The following is a 27,932-nucleotide window of genomic DNA, read 5'->3' as shown; positions in this document are numbered from 1 at the left end:
TCTTCATACATATTAATTCCCTGACCCCACCCATCTGCGCTCGGTATGGTAATTACTCCACGTCCTTCTGGGCATGCTCAGTCCTTAGTGGTGGTGGTCTCCAGGCCGTGGTAGTGGTCTTCTGTCATTCACCTCTTCACCTTTATCTCTCCCATGTGTGCTTTGGCCCTCTTGGCACGTTTTCAAGGGAACATAGCATCTTAGAGTCCGTGTTCTTTTTTTTAATCTGCGCCCTTACCCCTGTTCTTCTGCTGTTTAGGCTAGTTTTTCTAGTTCTTCTTCTGAGTATGCTGAAGGTTTCCCATACTTGTGATGCTCAGATATATGTGAAAGGGTAACAGACACAGCATTCAGTGTTCACTAAATGTCTTCTAAAGTGCAATCTCATATATTCTAAAGTATTACTTGGAATACATTCTAACATACAGTATATGTTCTTAAATCTACTATAAAGGATCAACTGGGATTTTTCAAATTTATGTCTCAAGTTGTAGTGATTTGAGCAGCTACTATTGGAATAGCTTTAGGAAAAAATCATTATGCTAATACTGATTTAGAAGTTATCCTAAATAACTTTTATCTCAAGCTTTTTAATTTTTCACTCGCTTTGTCAGCATTATTCAGTCTGTTGGCTGATCACTTTTTGAACTAAACATTAATTTCACTAGTACACTGAATTTCATTTTTTGTGCTTCTAGGATTTCTGTATCTCTCTTTTCAAACTTAATTTTTTACAGCCAGTATTGTAGGTGAAACTATTCTGTATAAGCCATAAACTTTCTCTTTTTATAAATGCTGATGTGTTTTATGGGATTTTATCAGTAATAATGAGTCTTCTCGATTTCTGATAATAGCTCCCCCCTGCTTTCTCTCTGCCTCCCCCCACATGCTGCCCTCCTTTTTGGTTGTTCGAGTCAGCTTCATATCAGGTTTCTTGCATTACTATTTTAACCTTAGGCAGCTGCATCAGTGATTGATTACTGCTCACTTCCAATACCGACTTTTTCTGAGATAGAATTAGTGTTAAAATGCTTTATATTGTGATTGTATGTGCTTCTTTTTTCTATGTAACTTAAGTGTTAGACTATGTTTTGGCAACCCTATCTCCTTCCTTAGTATTTTTAAAAGTATTTTTAAAAGCATTTCATTCAGGAAACTTGTAGCAAAAGTACTGTCATTGTATCAAACTGTAGCTCTGGTATAGAAACCAGAAATTTGCCCTCTTGTGTCTAAATCTGTCTGATGTACTCAGTCATGGCATCTTATTTGAATGAGAATGAGAGGATAATAATTCATTCTCTTTCTGTCTCTCTCATTCTTTAAGCATGGGGGTTTTAAATTTTTTAAAGGATAGTTTATGAACTTATAACTAGCTGAGCTTCATGTAATAACTAATAAGAGTAGTAGTTTATTGCAAAATGTGGAACCTTAAAACTGGTTGAGGCAAGGCTTCTTAAATTTATAATAGCATGTTTGCTGTTTTAAAAAAAGAGTTCACTGCTCACATAAATTATAAAGTAGCTAATAAATGAGTTGTACTGGTTTGCTTTGTGCAGCTGCAGAAATCAACTTTGAGCATCGTGCTGTGATTATATCAGTACAATGCTATTCAACATATAAGAAATTAAAACAAATTTTTAAAGTAGTTTCATTTAAACTAAAGATTTGATAATATAAACTACGTAAAGCAGAACTATCTTTAACATGTTCTATTTAAAACAATGCTTTAGAAAAAGAAAGCCATAGAGATTTGATATTTTAGCAGCTCTTTAAAATTTAATTTTAATCCATCTAATTTTATCTCTTTTTTTCTCAGAAATGTATTAAGTTAGTCATCTAAGGTAGCCATGGTCAACCCACTAAAAAGTTACTGTTTAAAGATATAAGTTAAAGAATACTATGGAGTATGGGGAATGAAACACTAAAATGTAAATACTAAATTTCTGAATCCTGAGGTGTTACTTATCTTTCCATTACTACTGAGCCTGTGTATTACTGCACATAAACAGATTTTTCCTTTTATTTTGTTTTCCAATGTTCTCGTGAAGCCATGGAAGAACTGCTGTTTTTGTTGAGGGGACAAGAATGTATTTCAACCAAGAGGAAAAGAGAAAGGGGAGAAAATAAGATGGGGAAAAAAACCCTTGTAGGTCAAGATAAGGCAGTTTACCAAAGCAACAGCAAGAGTCCTGTGTGCAAACAAAGGGAAAAAAGGACAAAGTATTTTATTCTCTACTTCTCATCATTGAGTGATGTTCAGCCACTTCCCAGGAAGTTGGGCTTCAGCATTCATAGTAGTTGCTCCAGAAGGCAAACATTGTAGAATAATGAATGCCCTCTCTTCCTCTTTCCCTTAGCTTTTCTATCTGAGCTCAGGGGGGATGTTGGAGAGAGCGTTGATGCAGTGCCAGTGCTGCTCAGCAGAAGCCAAAACACTGGTGTGTTTTCAACACCTTTCTAGTTACCAATGCAAAGCTGAACTACAGTTTAGCCAGACCCCATACGCTTTATCTCAACCCATGAGTTTTACCTTTTTTCAGATACTCTCTGCCATCCCACTGGGGAAGGGGGAGTGAGGGAATGGCTTTATGGTGCTTAGCTGGGTTAAACCACAATACACTTTAAAAAACCCCAACCAATTAACAACATTTAAAATTTAACATTTCAGTAGGAATTTTCTTTGGAATGTTAATTTGCAGTAAATGAAAATATATATAATTGACAAAAAAAAGGGGAAGAAGATAACATAGAGAAGTAGTGCTTTAAATGTGTAGTTATTACCTGTAGCATAAAATTTTTTCAATATTACTGCCCTTGCTTTCTTGGTGTCCTAGGGTGATTATGATGCTTGTATCCCCAATCATCTGTTCTGTGTGTGCTGTATGTTGTGTTCTGTACCTTCAAGACTGGTTCTGAGAGTGAAGTAGGGAAAGAAGAAGCGCCCAGTTTGTTTTGAGAAAACAGAGTTCACTCCTACACATTCTTTTCTCTGGACCCTGTGTTTTGGTTTTTTTGAGGCACAGACAGCAGTGGGACAGAGATCTCCTGTGCTTTTAGTTAGTTTAGCTAGCTGAGGCAGAGAAGTTCCCTGGACTTTTTTTTTTTTCCTTTTTCTTGGGACTGTTTAAATCTGCTCTGGACTGAAAAATCCAGACAAGGACCAAGGGCTTGCACCTGTGGCCGACCAGGGCCTAGACTTTCAGAGGGACTGGGACTGGTGGGAGACAGTGAGCTGAGCTACTCCCACAGCAAGGACTTCCTCAGTTTTTCCATCTCTCTTTGGAGCGGCAAGAGGTTTTGTTGTTTCATATTGTTCATTCTTTATGCTTGTGAGCATTTTGTTTGTTAAATAAATATTTTTTTCCACTTTTCTCCAGGGAAGTTCTTTTCCCGAACTGGCTGGGGGGAGGGGCCATTTGGGTTTGCTCCCCAGAGGAACCCCATTTGGAGGTTTCCTCCCAAATTTGCCCTAAACCAGGACACTTGGTTTCATTTTTTTAAAATTGTATATTACATTATGATGATAGGTTTTCATACATTATTCTCAATATCTGCTGCCCTTTCACTGTTTCCCTTTCTCACAGGAGTTCTTTGTATCACTTCCTTTGTGCACTGTAGTTTCCTCCTCCCTGGAATGTCTTTTAAAATATCTGTTTTTTCTTATAAAGCAGCAGGATTATATGTATATACTGAATATGCAAGTCTATCTTTGCATATATGTAAATTTGGTTTCTACTTCTCTGTTTGAACTGCAAAAATGATACATTGTTCAAAAGCTTTCCAATGCAACAGTTCTTTGATTTCCTTAATTCAGTGACTATTAAGGTGTCCTGGTTTAAAGGACAGGTGTCTGCCAAGGAAGGCAGGAACCTCCCTTGGAATGGAAAATATGACTCCCTTCTCTCCAAATTATTACGACTTTGAAATTACAGGGCTTTCAGGCAAAGATATGGGAAAAAGAATAACAGTTCTTTACTAGTATGTATATGTATAACAGGAGAAACAACAACAGCAGCAGCAACAACAACAAAAAAGCCCCAAAATGAGCCTTCTCTCAGCCATCAAGGACTTTCCCCGTTGGTGTAGTTACAGTCACAGCCAGCAGGGGCACTGTTGGCTCCCAGCCAGGCAGGGCAGGTGTGATGATTCCCCCATGGCTGCAGTGGGTGCTGTGGTGCGAGCTCAGCCTCCTCTTCAGGTGGTAATGGCAGCTCAGACAGTGGGAGAGAGAGAGAGGAGGGGCTTTCCTTTGCAAACTCACATGAAGCAGCTGCTCTCACTGCCATTCGAGAAGCTGAATGGACTGTAGCAGGAACCTTGGAGCAGCAGGCTGGAACAGCAGAGGTGGGCACACCTGAGGTGGCAAACAAAGCATAGCAAAGACTCCAGAGCCATGCCAGAAGCCGTGAGGCGTCTGGGCGGGTACAGAGTGTTGGGTTAAAGTGTAGCAAAAAGCCCTGAAGCAGCAGCAGAAAACGGCAGGGCTGGCGGGGGATTGCTCCCTTGGATAGCTTACCAACTATGGCTGGTTCCAGGGTTGGGCCGCTGCGCAGAGGGAGTGCAAGCCAGCAAGCCCCAGTCACAGTGCTGAAGGAAAAGGGAAAAAAAAAAAGAAACAGGCAAAAACCACAGGGCAACAGGATATCCAGTCAGATGCTCATGCTCCGTGGCTCCTGAGTCGATCACCCCCCAATGTAAGGAAGCAGCAGCCCCTGGCCCCCAACCCTCGCAGGATTCTGGGCTGCCTCTCACCCATCGCGATACTCCCGGAGCTGGGGGAGGCAGTGACCATTCTGGACACAAAACAAAAACAATAAAAAAAGGATATGGGATTGAAACCATCCCCAAGACATAAAGTAACAGATTTATTTTTTTAGTCTAGAGGTAGAAATGCTTCACTACTACTGGTAGTAGCTATTGCACAAAGTTGATTATACAAAAGTTTCTAAATATTGATAAATGACTCGTTAGAGTTGGGAATGAAAAAGCAAAACACAACACAACTTGTGTGTTTTGACTTGTCTGGCTTGTCAAGCCCTTCATTGTTGCATGATATTTTGATATTTTGTGTAAAAGAACATGTCTTGAGCTGTCAACTTTATTCCCTAACTGCTTGATATTTTGAACGTTCTTCCTTTGTAACCTTCTTTGACTGCCCTAGACAGAGCAACCACATCCCCTCTTGACCATTGTTTTGTTAGCTGAACAAACCAGCCCCTTCTACTCTCCTGGAAAACTTACTCTTTCCCTGACCATCCTAGCTAGCTGTCTGCACTTGTTCCACTCTTGAATCTGGATCTTGCCAGTTCATGTTTCCTATGCATCTGTGGAGAAGGTATCTAATTTAAGTGTCTACTTTTGGAGGGATTTTTTTTCCATTTAATATCTGTATAATTACTGTAGCAGTAATACCAAGAAAGAATTTGCATTATTAGTGACTGTCTCTGATGTTTACAGCTTTTCAAGGTGAGCAGGAAGGCAAAGTAAACAAATTCCCTCCCTCCCCCCCTTGTCTTTGTGTTACATATGGGATTTCCAGTAATACTGAATAGTTATGTGACCTTAATCAGTTTTGATGCAGTTTAAGTCAGGAGAGTTCATTGGACATGGTCTTTTTCTTGTATGTACAACTTATGTGTGAAACGTGTTCTTTAACTTACCTTTAAATGAAAACTTAAGTTTTAAAAGTGTTGTTAGCTCTTGTGCATTTGCTGTTGCAGAATCTTTGTGGTAAAAGTTAGGTCCCTTTTTTTTTTTCTTTAAGAATTGCTTATTTATGGAACTAAGAAACAACTGAAATTCTTTGTATATTGGTACTCATTTCAGGTAAAGAAGCTTCAGTATCAATTAGCATTTGAAACTGCTCTGTGTGTTTGAAGGCTGTTTTCTCCTGGATTAAAACACCCCAAACACAGCAACCCACACACCATATATCTATCTGCAGCAGTTTCTTTAACTAGATTTCTGCACCTGTAATGTATTATATTTTAAACAAACAAATGTAATTTAGTGGTGGGAATGAGCCTGTGGCAGGTGCAGCAAAGGAGTTAACTCAGTGTTGGGTGGCAATTTTTTGTGTATTGGTTGTGTTGTCCCTTGTCACACCACACCACACCCACTCTCACCCAAAAGAATTTAGTTGTGTTTAGATAGGGAAACACTGAAAAGTTAACTTCACTAGTTCCTGAAAATTTTGTGCAGGAAAAATACTTAGAACATTATTTCTTTGTTTTGCTTGGAATCTGTACATATGTATTAGCAGTGGTATTATGTGTTGTCATTGGTGTGGCATAAGAAAGAATGAAATAAAGATTATTGAGGGAATGCTAGTGATATTTTGGTTTATATGTATTGTATATGTAATTTGCAAGACTCTTGACTTATAAAGTAAGTATAAATAAATCACTATTTCAGAATCTTAAGTAAACAACATAAATGCTGACAGAAGTCTTACTATTTCATGAATTAACATAGGAGCCTATTATAGGTAAATGTATATACAAGTTCCTTTATTTTGTCTTCAGAAAATATCATGCTCAATTTTTTTAATTTCATTAGTATAAAAATGGATTGTAATGTGTGGTGTTTGTAAATTTTTGTTGTTTTGGAAATGCAGTTCAAATTATTGTGATGATTTTTTTTGGGAGGGTTGGTGGTGGTGGGATTTGTTTTGTTCTTTTGTTTGTTTGTTTTAAATAGTGTGGACTTCCTTACAATTGGGATCTTTATAGTGAGTAAAAGCTAGATGAACAAATTCCTTTCCAGTAGTTGAATATAAACTATGCTGTTTTACAGGAAATAAACTAGTCCAGTGGTGACTAAACCTTTTCTTTCTGTGGAGAGGGGGGGAACAGTTCCTGGTAATAGTTTGACCAGAGAGTGTTTAATATTAAAGAGATATTTTCAGATAAATTTTGAAATACTACTATTTTTTAAATTGTCCTGGTTTGAGCTGTAACAGAGTTTATTTCTTTTCAGTAGCTGGCCCAGCACTGTGATTTGGATTCAGTACAGAATAATGCTGATAACACACTGATGTTTTGGTTTTTGCTGAGCAGTGCTTACCCTGAGTCAAGGGCTTTTCAGCATCTCAGGCTCTGCCAGAGAGGAGCTGCACAAGAAGCCAGGAGGGAGCATGGCTGGGACAGCTGACCTGAACTGGACAAAGGGATATTCCACACCATAGGATTCATGCCCAGTATATAAACTGGGGGAGTTGGCTCGGAGAGGCTGATCACTGCTCAGGAATGGGCTGGGCATTGGTCAGTGGGTTGTGAGCAATTGTATTGTGCATCACTTGTTTCTCTTGGGTTTTATTCCTCTCTCTTTTTTTATCTCCCTTTTCATTACAATTAGCGGTACTAGTAGTATATTTTACTTTATTTAAATTATTAAACTGTTCATATCCCATAGATTTTTGCCTTTTTCTGATTCTCTTCCCCATCCCACTTGGGGTGGATGGGTGGTGGGAATGAGCAGCTGCATGGCAGTTAACTGCTGGCTGGGGTTAAACCATGACAAAAATATACTAAGATTTTGTATTTGTCACTTTGCTTACTGTTTGACATTTGCACCTGTAAATTATTCCTTTTTTTTTTTTTTTGCTAACTTCTTATATGAAAAATATCTCCTCCAACACTGGGAAGTGAATATAGTAGCTAATTGCTTAAACTGATTATGGATTAAGTGCTGTCCACTGCATTATGAGCCAAAAAAAGTTTTGTTGACAATTTTTGCATTGGTATCGTATAACCTGAGCAAATTGTCTTTTGATTGCCTTATGTTGCATCTTTTTTGGTGGCAGACTCTGCTTCTGAAACTGGAAGCTTGCATTTTGATTGCTTAATGCCATTTGATATTTAAATTCTACATTGCTCTATCCACTTTTGACAAAATTTGCTTACTATGTGTCTGAGATTATGGTCTATGTTTAATTTATGTTATTGAATTTAAAATTATTTTAAGTAAACTGAGAGTTTTAATTTGGTTTTTTTTTTTCTTTTGTGTGTGTGTGTGTGTTTTTGTGTTTTGTTTTTTGTTTGTTTTGGTTTTTGGTTGTATTTTTAGTGCTTGGGAGATGGGAAGTAATGATAGCTGGCACCTGAACTAAAATATCTGTGTAGTCGCTACCATCCCAGAACTTCAGGATGAATGGGGATATGCCTCATGTTCCCATCACTACTCTTGCAGGGATTGCTAGTCTTACAGACCGTAAGTACTCTTTTTTTTTTGTCTTTGCTATGTTCCCTTCTACCTTTTCACAAAAATATACCTGCATTTTCAAAATACTAAAAATAGTTTTATTTTTAAAGTTCTTAAATGTAAATTTGTTCAAAATTAGATTTGGTATTAAAGTATTTATTGTCCTTTCTAGAATATTAAAAATATATTCAAACAAAATGTGCTAATTGAAACATGTAGGTTAAAAAAAGTGCCTTTAAGTAAACCCAAACCAAAATCAATAGGAATTCATTGTTTGGAATATCATTTGGTAACATATCTGGGAACCTCACTAATAAAGAAAAACATATAAATTATGAAATACTTCTCTAAAACATACATATCATCATCTTCACTGGAGAGAGAGAGATGATTAGACTGATGTTCAGATAGAGAGGTGTGGAATGTTCTGAATATACTTGAAACCTAGTTCCTTAGTTTTGGACAAAGTACAAAAAAGTTGCTCTAATTAACAAGTGCAGAGTGGCTGCTAGAAAGGAAATAAGCAGCTGAACCTATGAGGCTTGTTTCTTGATTGTGAGTAGATGAGGTGTGTGTACTGTCTTTAAATATGTCAGGAAGACAAAATGCAAGGAAAGAAAAAGAACTATTTACATTAAAAGCTGATGCTGGCACAAAACCAAATGGTTATAATCTGACCAAAAATAAATTTCTAGTGGAAACTTAGAGGAGATTCATCATTACTATAATGATGTCCTAAAACAGCCATTCCAATAAGAGAAATCAAGACAAAGATGCATCTTTTTTTCTAAAGTGTAAGCAAGAGTTTATAGCTCAGATGCCTGTCTGAGGATAACTGGACTCAGTGATCCAAGTGCTTATTCTGAGCTCTTGTTTTATTATTATGCTGTTGAAATTTGAAGACTTTTCAAGAGACACTGAAAGTATATACTCAGCAATTGAATTTAATTGCCTATAGTAAAAAAAAAGCAAATGTATTCAATGGGGGGGAAAAACACTTAATGTCTTTCTGATATTCTGAATTATTAAATTGGAAGATGCTGCTTATGTATTTATATGTGTATATATGTACCATTATGTATGTATAATAACGGGCCATCAGGATGCAAATCATAAGTTTCTGGGCTATGGACAGTTTTCCAGCACTAATTATTTGCAGGTATGGTTCTCAAGTCAAAGTACTTAACTGATAGAAGTTACTGGCCAGACTCCTGGTGCAAGAGTTTCTTAAAACACTGAATTACCTTTGGTGGGATTAGCCCTTGTGTTAGGTGTGTTTGCTTCTTTTTCTGTCATATTTCTCTGATGTTCAGAAAGTGAGGAGTGCATGAAAGACAAAGGCATGTCACTGCTTCACCTTATTTCTCTCTATGTGAAAAGAAGGTACTGGAAGTGGCAAGTCCTGTTGCCCTAAAAACATGGAGGATTTGATGAATAGAGGCAGTAGAGTAGTCTCAATAAACTAGCTGAATTTATACTGTTGTAATAAATGTTTTGCTGATCTCGCTAATTTTTCCAAGTTTCAAGGCACATTCAAGGAAATTAATGCAAGTAATGAAGTTGTCAGATTTTCTTTCTTAATCACATGAGGGAGAAAGAAGGTGTCCAGCTTTGTATGGTCTTGTTTCATTAAATGATTCTGAACTCCTTTCTATTTTCTGATAACAGTTTTGAACCAGCTGCCTCTTCCATCACCTTTACCTGCTACCACAACAAAAAGCCTGCTTTTCAATGGACGGATAGCTGAAGAGGTGAACTGTCTTCTGGCTTGCAGGGATGAAAACTTGGTTTCACAGCTCATCCACAGTCTCAATCAGGTGTCGACAGATCACATGTATGTATTTTGAACTTCAACTATATCAGATCACCATCCTTATTACTTTAAATTAAACTGAACTGAATTGAGAAGAGTGCTAGTATCTGAAAATTAGAACATGCAGGTTTTTTTATTAGGCTAGCTTGGCAGATTACTGCTGTATAAGGATCAGTTGTTTCCGTCGGAATGCTAGTAATTGTCCAATGGCCCTTATGCATAACTAATTTTATTTTTTTATAGGTATGCTTCATGTTCCATTCTTGCTAGTTAGGAGTGCAAACTTTGTGGTATTGATTGTGCAAAAGTCATTTGTGTTCCACTTTTGTTAGTTATGTACACTGTCAAATTTTATACCCGGTATTACACAAAAAGATACTTTTTTGAGACACCCATGCAAGTTCTATGTCAGTTCTGATTAGATATTGAACTTAAAATATTTAAGAATTGAACCCAGCAAGTATTTTGGTTTTTTCATTTTTCACTGGTATTCTTTGAATTGTCTTATGTGGACAGCCCTGTCTTTTTCCTACATGTTCCAATCTATTATTTTGATCAAATGAAAGTAGCTCTTCAAAGTCATCAATGCAAAGAAAAAGTGAAAATATGCATGCATTTACAGAAACTTTTTGAAGGTTCAAAGGGAATCCTGTGATGTCAAAGATATGCCAATTTCCCCTTCGAAAATAAAAGATATTCAAAGTGTTGGGCTGCAATGTGAATGTTATGCATTTATGCATATCTTATTTTCACTTCTACAATAGTACTTTCTGGATGTTATGAAAAAGCATTCTTCTTTTATGAAGAAGATCACAATACAGAAATGGACATAGGAAATATTATAATAGTCTGAAACTGGCAGCCATGTATATATAAGTGCTTATTAACAGAAAATAAGTTTGAAGACAAGAAGGAATACCTTTTCTGCCATTCCTTTAGCATGAGAGGAAAAAAGTAGATTTAGAGAACAGTGGTGCAGTGCAGATTTGGTGGGATTTTTCTGTATTTTAACAGTAAAATGCTGTTGTTTGGTTTGGTTTTGATTGGTTTTGGTTGTTTGGTTTTTTTTTTACTTGACTCATGGTTTCTTATACTTTGAAAATGCATTTACCTCTTTATTTGCTTACTTCCACAATTCCAGAGAATTGAAAGATAACCTTGGCAGTGATGATCCAGAGGGAGATATACCAGTCTTGCTGCAGGCTGTCCTGGCAAGGAATCCTAATGTTTTCAGGGAGAAAAGCATGCAAAACAGATATGGTGTTCAAAGTGGTAAGGATTTTTGATTGATTATTGATTGGGTTTTATGTTGTTCTGTAAGTTTAGGGGGCTGATACTAACTACAAATATGTAGGGAGCACAACTGTGATATTTATGCCTTATCTTGTATTTGATAATGATATAAAGCTATGTGTCATGGCATCCTTTAAGAGTGATTGTATTAGAATAAGCACAGAAATATACTCTACTAGGTCTTTTTGTAATGTTGAATTTCTCTACAAAGTTTAATTTCTAGGATGAGTGATTGGCTTTTATTTTAAAGTAATTTTATTTGAATTGCTTTATAGGTAGGTTTATTTATTTGCCATAGTAAATTGAAGTTGGGAAAAGATGCCTTGTTCTATATTAAAAATCTGTACAATTAAAGCATATCATTGTAATAGTAGTTTTTAATAGTTTTGAGGTAAAGAATAAGGTTGAATGAACCATATGTAACATCTCCTCCTTGCCATTCCTCTTCTCAGCAATTTGTGATGCCCTACAGATTTTACTGTTTCGATAGCTAATTCTTTTCTGAGGTTTAGTGAGATATACTGCTGGATAGCAAAGATGGAGATGGGGAGAGACCAAGCACAGGATTAATCGGACAGATTCTACTTGTAGATCTGGAGACTTCATTTGCACCTGAAATATTTTCTTTAAATACTAAACTATTAAATGAGTAGGGGGATTTTCAGAGTTTTCACAATGGGAGGATAAAGCTTTAATAGCATTGTAGAGATATAAATAGAAGTGTTACTGGAATCCACAGGGAATAGGAAGTGTTAGGGTGTTTTTGGAGGGGGAAAAATAATAAAATTTGATTATTAAGTTCATTCACCTAGGCTAGTGAGTAAAAAGCAGTACAACATTTGAAAAGAACTTGCTAAGGACAGAACACATAATGTTCCTTGAAAGAATGCAGAAATTTCCAGGAATGAAAATGTAAAAGGCAGTGCTAAATATTTAGTAGGTCATTGTTACATATATCCTGAAATTCTAACTATGAAAAGAGTCTCCAGGTTCTCAGTTTGGAGGTAGCTCTTGCAGAGTATAATTTTTCCAGCTGCTGGAAGAGTGGTGACTGTCCTGACAGTTTTTGCATAGTGGTTCCACAAAGAACATAGACTTGTCCTGGTTTTGGTTTGGATAGAGTTCATATTTTTTAATAGCTGGTACAGTGGTGTGATTTTTTGATCTAGTATGAGAATAATGTTGATAACACACATTTTCCCACCAGTTTTGTAGAATAAAATAATTCTTTTCCAGTGCAAAAGGGAGGCATTATTTATGAAATTATTTGTTCCAGCAGAGGCTTTTGAAAGAAAGAAGATAAAGCACGTTAGTTTCTTTCTAATTTTTGCTAATTCCATGCTTCAGAGGGAGAAACACTTTTGCTGCTTAATTCAATAGATTAAGAATAATTCTTACTGAAATAAAACCACCTATCTTTAGTAAATGTGCTTTTGCCTATGCTTGAAGGGAGGTACTAGTACAGAATTAAAAACCGATTAAACATAAAACTTAAAAGAATAGTTGATGCTATTTTAATAAAGTTAACAAAATGCTTTCAGAGAACCAAAAGAGATCAGACTTTAAATCCTCCTTGAATATTTTATTTTACATAATTCTGAATACTTGTACCAGTGCAAACATTGCAATGTAAGTGTGAAATTGGAAACATTGAAAGAAAGGAGGAAGAGGAGAAAAGTATAGCTGTACACAAAGTATTTTGAGAGGAAGAAGGCCCTGTAACAAATGTTTGGAAAAGCTAGGTTAAGTGTGACTTTATTTTCTATGGAAAAAGGCCATACTCTTACCTGGAAATAGGAGGATCTTTAGGCTAGATGCTGGCAAATTGTGGCAGACATGTTATCTGTTAGTCCATCCCATTCAGATCTCCAAGGCCAAAGGAGGGTATACTGGTGTATTCTGGCAGCAAACTTGGGCTTTCTTTTGCTTTCTGAACATATTTTGTAATCTCTGTGAAGTCATGATTTGTAGAGCACTTGAGAGTTTGGTTGAGATCTTATGTAATGCATTTTGTCAGCCATAAGAATGAAATTTAGGTTCTTTTCTAGTATTTCAAATTAATCTCTTCTGTTTTCCTTACTGTCTTATTTCTGAATATTGTCCTTTTGCCTTCTGTTGAGTCCAGCATGTGGTGAAGTCAGTGCTGGGTACTGTGATCCAGTATTTCTAATGCCCAGAACTGAGAAGGAAAGAAGGCACTGGGACCCCATGTCTATTTACTCTGCCTGGGGTGGGCCTCTGCACCATGATCCCTTGAGCATCAGTTCCAGCATTAGTATGGACAAACTGAATTTAAATTCATTTATTCTAGCCTTCTTTTCTAATGGAAGAACAGAAAGACCACCTGGCTAAAGAATTGCATTAAATGTGGAATAAAATTCTTGGTTCAGTACAATTTGTCAGGAAAAAAAGGCCTCTTCAGAAACCTAAATGTTATGTGTTAAATACATGTGAATATAAGGTAAAGCACAAGCAGAATGCTGTGCTGATGTTTTTTCCACAGTCATATTGATTTGTAGCTCAACTGTAAGTTTAGAGCAAGAATTGTTTTTAGTTATGATTAACAAATAATGAAAGAAAGATGTATTAGCTGAATACCTATTTTGTATCCTGGGTGCACCACCCTCCGCCCCTCCCCCCGCCCGCCCCCCCCCCCGCACCAGTTGCTGGCATATTTTGTTTCAGATAAAGTAGCAGCAGTGTTCAAACTTTTATTCCATGTCTTTTGATAATAGTCCCTTTGTTAAAACAGGGTTCATACAGATAAGATTTTTAATTAGATTTTTCAGACTGTTTTCTATTACTAGGTTGCCTGAACAGACTGCGTCACATCACTGTGCAGCATCAGTACAAGGACAACATGTTAATTTTATTTTAGACCTTTTTAATCAAATGACAGAGAAAGTTCTGGGTGCTATCATAATTATTTATTTAAAATTATGCTATTATTTAATTTCAGTTTTCATAATATCTTTGTCTCTTCTCAACACTTTGGCTTTGGCTTTCAGCAGATATCTGTTAGAAGATCAGCTAAAATACCATATTGCAATAGGTTAGTCTTCATAGCATAGCTTAGGATGCAGAAAGGACTTAAAATTCACTTTAAACTATTTACTTGTGCATTTTTGAGGATTAAAATCTTATGCATCTTTCCCTAAGCATCAGTTGCTTTGATTTTTTTTTTTCATCTATAGAAGAATTAAAATGCACATGTGCCTGTAAAAGGGAAAAACTTTGTAGACATATGCTTTCAATAAGAGTGTATATTTAACTGAAAAATTGCCTGTTGGTGAGCAATCCTTGCTTAAGCATGCATGATGCTGTAATACAGTTTAATCATACAAGACTTTTTCTGTGATCTTGAGCTGTGTTTTTATATTCATTGGCAGTAGGAATGCTAAAATGGATTTACGCATATCCCTTTTTTTCTGAGCCAAAAAAATTACATTAGAGACTGGGAGTATATGTTAAGGATACAAAGCTGGCCAATACCCCCAAGTGCTGTGCAGCCCTTCAGAAGGACCGCAACAGGTTGGAGAGTTGGGAGAGAAGAACTGTCTGAAATTCAACAAAAGCAAATGCAGGGTCCTGTGCCTGGGGAAGAACAACCCCAGGCACCAGTACAGGCTGGGGGTGACCTAGGGCTCCTGGTGGACAAGTGTGTGCCCTTGTGACGAAGAAGGCCAACGGAATCCTGGGATGCATTAGGAAGATCATTGCCAGCAGGTCAGGGAGGTGATCCTGCCCCTCTCCTCACCTGCAATGCCGTGTCCAGTTCTGAACTCCTCAGGACAGGAGAGACATGGAGCTCCTGGAGCAGGTCCAGCAGAGGCTGTGAGGAGGATGATTAAGAGACTGGAACATCTCTCTTATGAAGAAAGGCTGAGGGAGCTGGGACTGTTCACCTCGAGAGGAGACAGCTGAGAGGGGACCGTATCCATGTCTGTCAGTGACTTCAGGGAGGGGTTAGAGAATGGACCAGGCTCAGCTCAGTGGGGCCCAGCAATGGGACAAGAGGAATGGACAGGAACTGATGCCCAGGAGGTTCCACCTGAACTTGAGGAAGAACTTCTCTGGGCAGTGACCGAGCACTGGAACATATTGCCCAGAGAGGGCGTAGAGTCTCCCTCGCTGGAGATATTCCAGTCTCATCTAGGCACAATCTTGTGCTGTGTGCTCTGGGATGACTCTGAGCAGGGAGGTGGGACCACATGACCCACTGTGGTCCCTTCCAACCTGACCCATATCCTGTGATTGTGTGAATGTTATTACTAGGATGATGTTTTCTCAAAACTGAGCATTACCAATAATCAAAATTAAAGTTGCATTTAAAAGAAAGTTTTAAGTATTTAAAGATATGGAAATGCACAGTGGAATCATAAATCTGCTGCTCAGTGATATGAACAACAGTGTAAAAAAAATGTACAAGAAGATATTTTAGTGTTAATGACCACAGACTAATTTCTACTCCTTTTTAGACTAAATGTTTGGGCTTATTTTTACTCCTTCCTCATTACGTTATTACTAGACAGACTTGTTATCTGTCTGAAAACTTTAGAGACACTGTTGTGGTTTTTTTGGTTTTTTTTTTTTTTTTTTTTTTTTTTTTTTTGTTATTGTTTGGGGGGTTTTAGTGGGGGGAGGGGGATGGGCACTGGGGACTTTGGGTGTTCTGTTTGGTTGGTTTTTTTGAAGTTATCTAGATTGTCTCCCCTATTAGAGATAAAGAGGTGAGAACTGCCTGTCACAGAATAAGTTTAGGGTTTTATAAATGGCATTAAAATGTATTACTTTTTATATTTTCTGTCATACTTTTTTTAAAACAAAAGCATGTTTTAAATTTATGGAGGAGAAAAGAGATATATTTTTCAAGTATTTTAAAAGTGCAGTCTTTGTTTTCAGCATAAAATGAAACTTCTGCATAGTTCATACTCATACTGGCACATTCTGTCAGCTTTCTGTACATGAATGTTAAGGGTTAGTAGTTTGACTACTACCTAGCTGTGGTGAGAGTGGCTGTGAGAGGTGAGTAGGCAGTGAGCATGCCAGATGCTGCCTCGAACACCTCTGGAGTTTCCTCCTTACTTGCCTCTGTGCAAGGCAACCAGTGTTCATTTAATCAAATTTTGCAGGAGTTGAGGAGTCCACTTCTATTACTCTGGACAGTGAAATGTCCTCTTTACTAAAGTATGGAGGTCTCTTATTTTTTTATTTATTTATTTTTCAGCACAATATGAGAAATTCACTCCTGCTCTGGGCTAGTTTGTCTGGGCTAATATACTTGGAATGCAGCACTTCATACCTACCAGGAGGTAGTAATGGCTTAATTCCTGGGGGATTATTCCATCACTTCTTTGTTGGGGAGAGGGGAAGAGAAAAGAGGATGACAGGGAGGATTTCTGAAACTAGCTTTGCTTGTGTGAATATTGCAGTAATTGAAATCAGTGAAAGTAATGCAAAGATTGATGACTCCCAAGCACTCTGGATTAGTCAGCCATTTATCTAAACTTAGGTTTAAATATTTGCATTGCTGATGTGCTTTTACCCATGGCTTTGGATCAGTTGCTGTGGCTTCCCAAGCTGCAGTGTGTATGTGAATTCTGATGCTGTTTTAGCTGCAAGACATTCAATTTTATCATTAAAATCACCTGGTTAAAAGTCATATAAGTTCTTGTGTACCTGTACCATTTCAACTTCCAGTGTTACGTGGTGGTTAGAAATTCTTTATATCTGTATGGAAGAGAGAAAACAAAAAAGATTTGTTTAAATTCTTCCTAAAAAAAGATGCAAGTTAGTTCCAGGCCCATTGGTACTTGTGGCTTGCCATCTAGTACAACTGAATTTTCAAAGCATGACTGTGGGAATCTACAGGCTCTTGGAGACTACAGATGGGATGTTGGTGGTTCTTTGCAACTGAAAATATTTCAGCACCTTCTTTGATAACATTCCTTTTAAGTGTGGTGGAGGTGGAATAGAAAGCTGTTGTCCTTGGGTAGAAAGGAACCACTAGGGCATTAGGGGAGCAGGGAGAATATCTTGCACCACCTAGCCCGAGATGATTGTTGGTTGTACTTGATCTAAAAATGCGAGATAAGTTTTCTGTATTCTTCTGACTTGTGAAGTTTCCAAATCTTATTGGCACATTGAGTACTCCACACACAAGTCTGGGGTGTGGAGTATATGGCTTGTTATAAAATGTTACTATTTACTAGCAGGTTTTTGGCTGAGGAACAGAGGAGGGAACTGCCGTTGATATTTATTATTGAATTAATACTCCTTTAGGGAACATTCTTTTTATGTCATGGTGTAAAATGGACATCTTACATGAAATCAATCTTTAAAAAATGTTTTCTAACAGTTGTAGGTAGAAGATGTCAATGTTTGTAAAGTTTATAATATCTTTGTATATAATAATTTCTGAAATGAGAGACTTCATTGATTAAAAAGGAAATGCATGTAAAGTAATGCTGCTATCTTCTTAATAGGGATGATGATGTCGCAGTTTAATATTTCTCAGAATTCCATGAGAGGTAGTCCTGCATCTTCTAATTATCAACAAACCACTATCTCACATAGCCCTTCCAGGTAACATTGTCTTTTAAATGGGGTGGGATGGGCAGCAAACTGCAAATTCTATCTACAGTGACAGTCAATTCTTGTTGCAAGTATGTGAATGGAAGGTGATCAGTGTCAGTATATATTTTGCATTTGTCTGACAGCAGGGTGAGTTTCTTCAGCGGACAAAGCAACATCTTTTTGCTAGTGAGTAATCTTTGTATTCTGATTAGTCAGGATTCCCTGCTGTCCCTCCCTCACATAATTTTGGCAAAGTTTCTTTCCTGCTAAAATAATACCCCTGCCTCCTGACACCCCCACAGCTATTCTCTACCTGCGGCAGGAGGACAGGAGAGAAGAGACTATGTGTTCCAGCATGTATAACATTGCCAATGTGACAGAAGGGTGGGAAAGAAGGCTTGTAAAAACATGGAATACTGCTGTAACAGTTATACAAAAGGCTGCTCAGAGGAGGATAGGCCCAGTAATTTGTCCAGTCTTCCATCAGCTTTCTCATCAACTTTCTGGTTCCTTTTCAAACTTTGAGCGTCATCAAGTAGCATGTACCTATAGAATCATTAGGTTGGTAAAGACCTCTAAGATCATCAAATCCAACCGTTAACCTAACACTGTCAGGTCCACTACTAAACCGTGTCCCTAAGTGACACATGTACACACCTCCAGGTTGGTGACTTAATCACTTTCCTGGGCAGCCTGTGCCAGTGCCTGACAAACCTTTTGGTAAAGAATTTTTTCCTGATATACAATCTACACCTCCCCTGGAATAACTTGAGGCCATTTCCTCTTGTCCTGTCGCTTGTTACCTCCTTTCAACAACAGTGTCCCCTGAGCCTCCTTTTCTCCAGACTATAAACACCCCCAGCTCCCTCAGTCTTCTAAAAGAAATAAGAAATTTGTATAAATTTCCTTTTCCAACTTTTTCAAACTTTTTCATTTTATTTTTAGCCGATTTGTGCCACCGCAAACAAGCTCTGGTAACAGATTTTTGGCACAACAGAACAGTCCAGTGCCTAGTCCATATGCTCCTCAGAGTCCTGCAGGATACATGCCATATTCACATCCTCCAAGTTATACACCACATCCTCAGATGCAGCAAGGTAAGTGTGATATTTATTTTATTCTCCTATCTCATGTCAGCTTTACCTTCATGTGTATGTTTCACAGCTCTCTAATTTCTTTGAAGGAGTCACATGCTTAATACAAATCTTGGAGTTGGTAGGGAATTTTTTGGGTATGCTTAAGCTTTGCTTTCCTGATTGTACAGTGGTAGTATTTATTTTATTTCAAAAAATCCCAGAAGGATCATTGAGTCCAACTCATAAGTGAATGGCCCATATAGGGATTGAACCAGTGACCTTGGTGTTAATGCTTCTCTATGTACACTGATTTTGCATAGTTGTCACATATACATGACAATAGAAAAATAAAAAAAAGCCAAATACTTTTTATTTGTTAGCTATGGCAATTATCTGTATTGGTGAAAACATAATTTTTGCCAGTGTAATGTAAGTTTTGCTGCCAGCTTATTTAACCTTACCAAACCTTTGCATTGTAGGCTAGGCTAAGTTGGCTAGAATTATACTCAAGGTATGCAGTAACTGGCAAAGATGACCTTCAGAATGAATGGATTTCTTTGTTCTTCCCTTTTCTAAAAACAATCTTGAACAGCATGAACACTTAAGTATCTAGGCATTATCCTTTCCTGGAAGTAGAATTCTTGTTAGACTCTTAAATCATCTGTTCCTAAAGTTTAGCAGTGTGCTTAGAATTTATATAGCTGTTCTGTATGTAATGTTATATGTATCATGGAAGTTACTAACCTTGGAAGTTACTAAAGGTAGCAAATGCATATTATATAGAGGAAAATAAAAGTTTTCTATAACCTGAGTATGATGCTGACTCTAATTAGGATAGATGCGAAGTGTGGCTAATCTGTAAATGGAATTTAGTTTTAAGAGTCTCTTGAAAATTCGAAACTTAGATACTAATTTTATTCAAGGTATTTGTGGAAAAAGGATTCAGTGAAGAAAGTTGGGATTCTTGTTCCAATCCTAGACCTATTGCATCCAACTCATTAATATTATGGCCTTTTCTGTGAGATATTTTAGAGTTAACGATTGTGTGAATATATTGGTATAGTTATTTTTATTTTTCTGTATTTCAGCTTCAGTATCCAGTCCCATTGTGTCAGCTGGGATGAGGAATCTCCATGAAAATAAAGTTTCAAGTCAATTGTCTGGAAATTCAGCTAATCATCATGCTGATAATTCTAGACATGGCTCAAATGAAGACTATCTACAGATGGTGCACAGGATAAGTAGTGATGTATGTTACCTAGATCAGTTTATGATGATAAAACAAATATTTACTATGATAAAGCAAGTATGTGTTTAGCTGCCTTAAAAGTCAGATATTTTATGAGGATGCTGTTGATGAATAAAACCACTGAAAATATATTTTGGTTTCAGATGTGTGCACTTAACTGTGCAATTTTAATGTGCAAGTTTTAAGGTTTTTCTAGATCTCTACTTTGGAACAGTTTGTAACATTGATTCTGATGAAAGTATGAAAAGTAAAAAGTCTTACTCATGTGAGTTTATTATAAAGAGATGGTAGAGTCTCTCTGCAATTATTGCATCAATATATTGATGTAAACAATACTAGATTCTAAATAGGTTTATAGTTAACATGTTTTTCTGAAGATTCCCATAACTGTCAGTTAGATGAGAAAACTGCATAATTTATTCAGTAATATAGTAGTGTTGTCAAAGGCAAAAAATCCTTTTAACATTTTTTCTTACAGGTCTGTTATGTGCTTTTATGGCCTGGTTTATTTATATGTTTTCCCAGTGACTTTAGTTCATGTGGGAGAAATTCTTGCTAAAGTATTGAATATAAATGAAAAAAAGTCAGCAACTTTCTCCCATGGTGTTTTCAACTTCTTCACTTTCTTAATGAGTATCTCATCCTGTGGATGAAGCATGTTGTGACTACAAGTTTGGCAGTCTCTTAACACTGCTTAAGGGGACAGCACTTAAGTTTCATTTTTATTTTTTGATTTTAGTTCTTTGGACTGTGTGGTCTTAGTGATGCCTACAACAGTTACAAAACTTGATCAAAACCTGGTGACAAGCAGGCCTTTTTTTGACCTTTTTTAAAAAATATATTTATTTTACCTTATGAAAACTAGTGGCAACTCTTGTTTTCCTAAATTAGCTTGTGGAAGCAAACAACTGTTGTATTCAACAAGTGTATTGATAACACCAGGCTACCTAAATTCCTTACAGGGATTAGTACACTGGAACTCCAAGAAAGTTATTAGGTTTATTAGTCTTCTCTTTTTAAATGAAAGAATTATGCTGATGAAAAATATTAGCTAAGAAGCAATATCTTAAACAAGAGAGTTTTGTAATGAAGGAATCCATCATAATACACAATCTCATCAGGTATTTTTCTCAGTCTCTGCTTCAACAATGCAAATTCTTCAAAATAAGAATCTGTTCTTGGCATTAAATGAACATATATCCCCCAACTACTACCTCTCTAGTAGGTCACCTCCAACCTGTGCTGGTACTTGGGGTTATTCCTCCCCAGGTGCAGGACCCTACACTTGCTCTTGTTGAACCTCATTAGACTTCTCTCCACCCAGTTCTCCAGCCTATCAAGGTCCCCCTGAATGGCAGCACAGCCTTCAGGTGTATCAGCCACTCTTCCCAGTTTTGTATCAACAGCAAATGCAACTGAAGTGCATCTACACCAATGCATGCAGCATGGGCAACAAACAGGAGGAACTGGAAGCCATGGTGCAGTAGGGAAACTATGACATTTGCAATCACAGAGACATGGTGAGATGACTTGCATGACTAAAATGCTGCAATGGATGGCTATAAACTCTTTATAAGCGATCAGCAAGGAAGGAAAGGCTTTAGATACCTCTCGTATGTTAGGGAGTGTTTTGATTGTCTGGAGCTTGATGATGGTACTAATAGGGTTGAGTGTTTATGGGTAAGAATCAAGGGGAAAGCCAACAGGGCAGATCTCCTGATGGGAGTCTCTTATAGACCACCCAGCCAGGATGAAGAAGACAAAATGTTCTATGAATAGCAAGGAGAAGTCTCGCGATCACTGGCCATTGTTCTCATGCGGGACTTCAATTTACCAGATCTCTGCTGGAAATACAGCACAGCAGAGGGAACAGTCCAGGAGGTACCTGCAGTGTGTGGAATAACTGACACAGCTGGTGAGTGAGCCAACCAGGGGAGGTGCCCCACTGGACCTGCTGTTTGTGAACAGAGGAGGGCTGGTGTGGGATGTGATAATTGGAGGCCATCTTGGGCACAGTGATCATGAAATGATAGTTTTCTGTTCTCAGAGAAGTAAGCAGGGGGGTTCAGCAGAACTGCCACCTTGGACTTCCAGAGGGCAGACTGGCCTGTTTGGGAGCCTGGTTGAGACAGTCACTTGGGAAGCAGTCCTTAAAGGCAAAGGGCTCCAGGAAAGCTGGATGCACTTTAGCAGGAGCAGGCTGTCCCCATGTGCCGAAAGACAAGCCGACAGGTAAGACTGGCCTGGCTGAACAGAGAGCTTTGAATGGAACTCAGGGAGAACAAGGGAGTGCATCACCTCTGGAAAAAGAGGCAGGCAGTGCAGGAAGACTGCAAGGATATTGTGAGGTCATGCAGGGATAAAATTCAAAGGGACAAAGCCCAGCCAGAACTTCATCTGGCTACTGCTGTAAAAGACAACAAAAAGTGGTTCTACAAATACATTGGCAACAAAAGGAGGGCTGAGGAGAATCTCCATCCTGTACTTGATGTGGAGGTAAACATACTGACAAAGGATGAGGAAAAGGCTGAGGTGCTTAATGCCTTCTTTGCCTCAGTCTAATACCAAGACCAGTTGTCAAAGTACTTGAGCCTCAGAGCTGGAAGACAGAGATGGAGACCAGAATGAAGACCCCATAATCCAGGAGAGAATGATCAGTGACCAGCTACACCACTCAGACCCACACAAGGCCACGGGGCTGAAAAGGATTCACACAAGAGTACTAAGGGAGGTGGTAGAAGTGCTCACCGAGCCACTTTCCATCATTTACCAGCAGTCCTGGCCAACTGAGGAGGTCCCAGGTGAATGGAAATTGGCAAATGTGACAGCCATCTATAACAAGGGTCAAATGGAGGATCCGGAGAGATACAGGCCTGTCAGCCTGACCTCAGTACCTGGGAAGGTTATAAAACGAATCATTTTCAGTGTGATCACATGGCATGTGCAGGACAACCAGGGGATCAGGCCCAGTCAACAGGGGTTTAGGAAAGGCAGGTCCTGCTTGACCAACCTGATCTCCTTTTATGACCAGGTGACCCACCTAGTGGTGAGGGAAAGGCTGTGTGTGTGACAACCTGCACTTCAGTAAAGCCTTTGATGCTGTCTCCCACAGCATTCTCCTGGAAAAGCTGGCAGCCCATGGATTTGAAAGGTGCTCTCTTCAGTGGGCTACGAACTGTCTGGATGGCCAGGCCCAGAGAGTTGTGGGGAATGGACTCATATCCAGTTGACAGCCAGTCACCAGTGGGGTTCCCCAAAGTTCAGTATTGGGCCAGTCCTATTTAACATCTTAATTGATGACCTGGACAAGGGGATCAAGTGCACCCTCAGTAAGTTTACAGAGGGCACCAAGTTGGGTGGAGTCTTGATCTGCTGGAGGGCAGGAAGGCTCTGCAGAGGGATCTGGACAGGCTGGAGCAATGGGACAAGGCCAATTGTATGAGGTTCAACAAGGCCAAGTGCCGGGTCCTGCCCTTGGGTCACAACAACCCCATGCAGCTCCAGGCTGGGACAGAGTGGCTGGAAAGCTGCACACAAGGAAAAGCACCTGGCAGTGCTGAAAGACAGCAGCTGAACATGAGCCAGTGTGTGCCCAGGTGGGCAAGAAGGCCAATGGCATCCTGGCTTGGATCAGAAATGGTGTGACCAGCAGGACCAGGGAAGTGATTGTCCCTCTGTACTCAGCACTGGTGAGGCCACACCTCGAGTGCTGTGTCCAGTTCTGGGCCCCTCACTGCAAGAAAGACATTGAAGTGCTGGAGTGAGTCCAGAGAAGGGCAGCGGAGCTGGGTCTGGAGCACAAGAAGTGGCTGATGGAGCTGGGGGTTTTCAGCCTGGAGAAAAGGAGGCTCAGGGGGGACCTTCTTACTCTCTACAACTCCCTGAAAGGAAGGTGGAGCCAGGTGGGAGTTGAGTTCTGCAGGTCAAGAGGAAATGACCTCAAGTTGTGCCAGGGGAGGTTTAGATTGGATATTAGGGAAATTTTCTTCATGGAAACAGTTGTCAAGCATTGGAACAGGCTACCCAGGGCAGTGGTAGAGTCACCATCCTTGGAAGTGTTCAAAAAATGTGTGGATGTAGCACTTGGGGACATGGTTTAATGGTCAACATAATGGTGGTGCTGCGTTATTGGTTGGACTTGATGATCTTAAAGATATTTTCCAACCTTAACAATTCTATGAAACTCATTCAAAACTGACTGACTATGAAAAAATAAAGCATACCATCATTGGTCGGTTTAATGGGGAAAAGACCAAGGGTAAAAACTATATCTTTAAAAACTGATTTTAGTGGCCATCCTGCAGAAAACAGTTTGAACAAGTTGAAGTAATTCAAGTTTTGCACTTATATATGAACAATCAAGTTCATCATAATGTTGCACCTTTTTTAAAAGTGTTACTATTGACAGAGATAGTTATGAACAAGGATTATTAAATCATAAAATCCCAAACTTTGTTTATCTTTTTTCTTAGATTTTGTATTTTGTTCTTTAAAAGTTATGAACGCCTGCAGGATAATGTGTATTTGCAATATTTGATTCTACTAAATCAGCAAGCATGTACTTGAGACTCACTGTGCATATACTCAAGGACCATTTTTTGAGAAACCTGAGAATCACAGAATGGCTTGGGTTGGAAGGGACCTTGAAGACTATCGTGTTCCAACCCCCTACCGTGGACAGGGACAGCTTCCACTAGACCAGATTACTCTAAGCCCCATCCAACCTGGCCTTGAACACTTCCAGGGATGGGACAGCCACAGCTTCTCTGGGCAACTCGTGCCAGGACCTCACCACACTCACAGGAAAGACTTCCTTCCTAACATCTAATCTAGATCTATCCTCTCTCAGCTTTAAGCCGTTACTCCTTGTCCTATTGCTATACTCCCTGATAAAGAATCCCTCTCTGGCTTTGTTGCAGGCTCCCTTTCAGATATTGGAAGGGTGCACTAAGGTCTCGCTGGAGCTTTCTCTTCTCCAGGCTGAAGAGTCCTAATTCTCTCAGCCTTTCCTCATAGCAGAGGTGCTCCATCTCTCTAATCATCTTGGTGGCCTCTTCTGGACTTGCTTCAGCAGGTCCATGTCCTTCCTGTGCTGGGGACTCCAGAGCTGGAGGCAGCACTGCAGGTGGGGTCTCACCAGAGCAGAGTAGAGGGACAGAATCACTTCCCTTGACCTGCTGGCCACTCTTTGGATGCAGCCCAGGACAGGGTTGGTTTTCTGGGCTGTAAGTGCATGTGAGAACATGCCCAGAATATAAGTTTGTGCTTACATCTCACCATTTGATGGTGTTCTGATCTAGGAAACAGTAAATGAGGACTTCTACAGTAGCTGACAAATTTTCAGGAATGGCATGTGTGTACCCGAAAGGTCATCTATGTAGTTAGTTAGTTTAGTTAATTTAATAAAATACATCTTTGCCTTTGTCCTTGGCAGTCCATTGGTAAAGGACTTCTCCTGTTCTAATCAAAAATATATCTATAAAAGTTACTAAGCTTTTGTTCCCCCTAGTATTTTGGTGCGTTTGACATTTATTATAATTCAAAGATAATTCATGTTTGAAAAAATCAACTCCTTACTTTCAGTGTACTAAATAAACAAGTAACTGTTACATCAACAAATTAATTCATTTTGACTTGCAATAAAAAATATCTAAGTTTAAGGTATAGTTCTTTTTATTGCATTGAATCAGAATATTAGATTTCTTTGCACATGAGACTTTCTCACTAGGCAACAAGTCTTTTCACATGCAGTTAGAAAAATAAGTGTAATTAATAGCACATCATGAATTTTAGATTCATTTTGCTGTGGGAGAGGAAAAAAATCTAATAAATTTGTTTTGTAAATGCCTATGTATGATGAAATTGATGAAATCTCGTTTCTTATGAATTTATATTGTTTGCCTTGTAAGCACTTTCATTCCACAAATATCAAACTATTTTCTTTATCTGTAAGCAGTGTGATCTATGCCTTCACAAGGCATAACATGCAGTGGCTGATCTACTGCTATGCATGTGGAAATTGTCTGTTTGGCCATTGTCAGAGGGAGTGTGTAGTTGCCATCCATCTCAGTTGCCACAATGGGTGTGCTACAAATTTTGTTCAATCCTGATGTGTTTATGTTGGAGGGTATGAATACAAAGTTTTGGTTTGTTTAACTGTGAAAGTAAGATGACATTCTAATAAACTTTAGGGTAGGCTAATTTAAAAAATACTGAATTTGTTTAAAAACGAGAAAAAAGTACTTCTTATACTCAATTTCTTTTAGTTCGTATTGTAGAGAGTTCATCTTTCTGTTTTTCAGCTCTTTACTATATGTAACAAAAGCTTCTAAATGAAATCTTAATGTCAACCAAAAGTGCTTATTTAGCTGGAAGACATACATGGATTTATTTTTGTGTGCATGTTCTGATTCTAAATTCTTAAGGCTGATTGGTTTTTTGAATTTTGCCTATATAGTAGTCTAATAGCAGTCCAAATGACAAAGATTTTTATATAAATAAATATTTTTCTAATATTTTTGTATACTTTTTCATCCAGTCCATTTTATCAGTATATGTACTAATTTCAGTCTTTATTTTATTGAGTGTTCATGATTTTTTTTTTTATCATGGTCACTTTAGGATGGCGATCCTTCAGTAAGGAATGCTGCATCTTTTTCCTTGAGGTCACCACAGTCAGTCTGCTCTCCATCTGGAAGTGATGGAACCCTTAAAGGTAATCTAGCAGTCATATACATCAATGTATTTTTCCCAGTTTTAAAACACAGAGTTTAAATAGGTATTTAGTTAGGTCTCCCAACTTCTATATTCCAATAGTACTAAAGAGTATGTTATTAAGTTTTGGATACAAAATTATTTTGAGCCCTGATTTAGAAGAAATTTCTGAAGGTTCAAAAATTGACTAATCATACTTCAAAACAAAGCTCAAATTCATGACGGAGAGAATAATTTTAAATCCTTTCCAATATGAGGACTAAATTCTTTAAAGGAATGATTTCAGTTGCTCTACATAAGAAATTATTTAAAGGCAGCATTTACAAGTATTGAACTCTTAACCAGCTCAAAAGTGTTTTAACATGCAATGCTTGTCTTGATTGCAATCATCAAATTTTATGAACATGAAATTAAAACTAGTTCAATGAACACAATATATACAGCATCAGTGAAGCCTGAAAACCTTAGCTGTGGAGAAGGAATAGGGTAAACTGTCAGTCAGCTGAGAAAATAATTCTTTATGGTAAAATATATAATGCATACTGCTGTTTTTAATATTCTCCCCAAGAAGCAATAACTGAGATAGATGAGATTTAGTAAGGTAGGGGTTTTGGCATATTCTTGCTAATTTAAGTTTTCAGTGCTTCTGTATTTACATGGCAATAGTAAAAAGGTGCAATAGTGTTTTCTTCTCTTTAATCCTGAAACAAAATAAAATCTTTATGAGTGGTCACATTAGGTGGAGAGGGAGAAGAGGAGATGGGGGAGATTCCAGAGAAGGTGAGGGTATTGGGGTTGTGCAGCCTGGATAAAACAAGTCTTTGAGGGGGGATGTGGATGATGATGATGACAGGGACACACAGATGGGAAGTCACACAATGGACAGACAGACCTTAGAGCAGTTTCTTCATACCTATGAGATTATCAGGAAGACTTGAGTCAGACTTTCCACAGTGTTGTGTAGAAAGGATCGGAGACAATAGACTTAGACTGAAATGAGAGGTTCTGA

General features: G+C 38.3%; 1 protein-coding gene across 5 annotated transcripts in view; it reads left to right on the top strand.

Moving 5' to 3' along the window:
* The window catches only part of LOC310922087 (nipped-B-like protein), a 153,743-nt gene that overhangs the window by 17,227 nt on the left and 108,584 nt on the right, over positions 1-27,932 (top strand). For 4 of the 5 annotated variants that reach the window (XM_083882405.1, XM_083882403.1, XM_083882407.1 and 1 more), the window contains exons 2-8: positions 8,068-8,211; positions 9,871-10,036; positions 11,157-11,287; positions 17,794-17,893; positions 18,830-18,981; positions 20,049-20,209; positions 26,831-26,924. In XM_083882405.1, the coding sequence (XP_083738531.1) occupies positions 8,148-8,211; positions 9,871-10,036; positions 11,157-11,287; positions 17,794-17,893; positions 18,830-18,981; positions 20,049-20,209; positions 26,831-26,924 (868 nt within the window). In that variant the 5' untranslated portion in view covers positions 8,068-8,147. Of the gene's footprint in view, positions 1-4,322; positions 4,345-8,067; positions 8,212-9,870; positions 10,037-11,156; positions 11,288-17,793; positions 17,894-18,829; positions 18,982-20,048; positions 20,210-26,830; positions 26,925-27,932 lie in introns of those variants that run through there. The other variant, XM_083882404.1, reaches the window with a different exon arrangement.

The sequence above is a fragment of the Zosterops lateralis genome, assembly GCF_965231275.1.
Source record: "Zosterops lateralis genome assembly, chromosome: W".
Taxonomy (NCBI): Eukaryota; Metazoa; Chordata; class Aves; order Passeriformes; family Zosteropidae; genus Zosterops; species Zosterops lateralis.
This window is presented reverse-complemented; position numbering and strand designations above follow the sequence as displayed.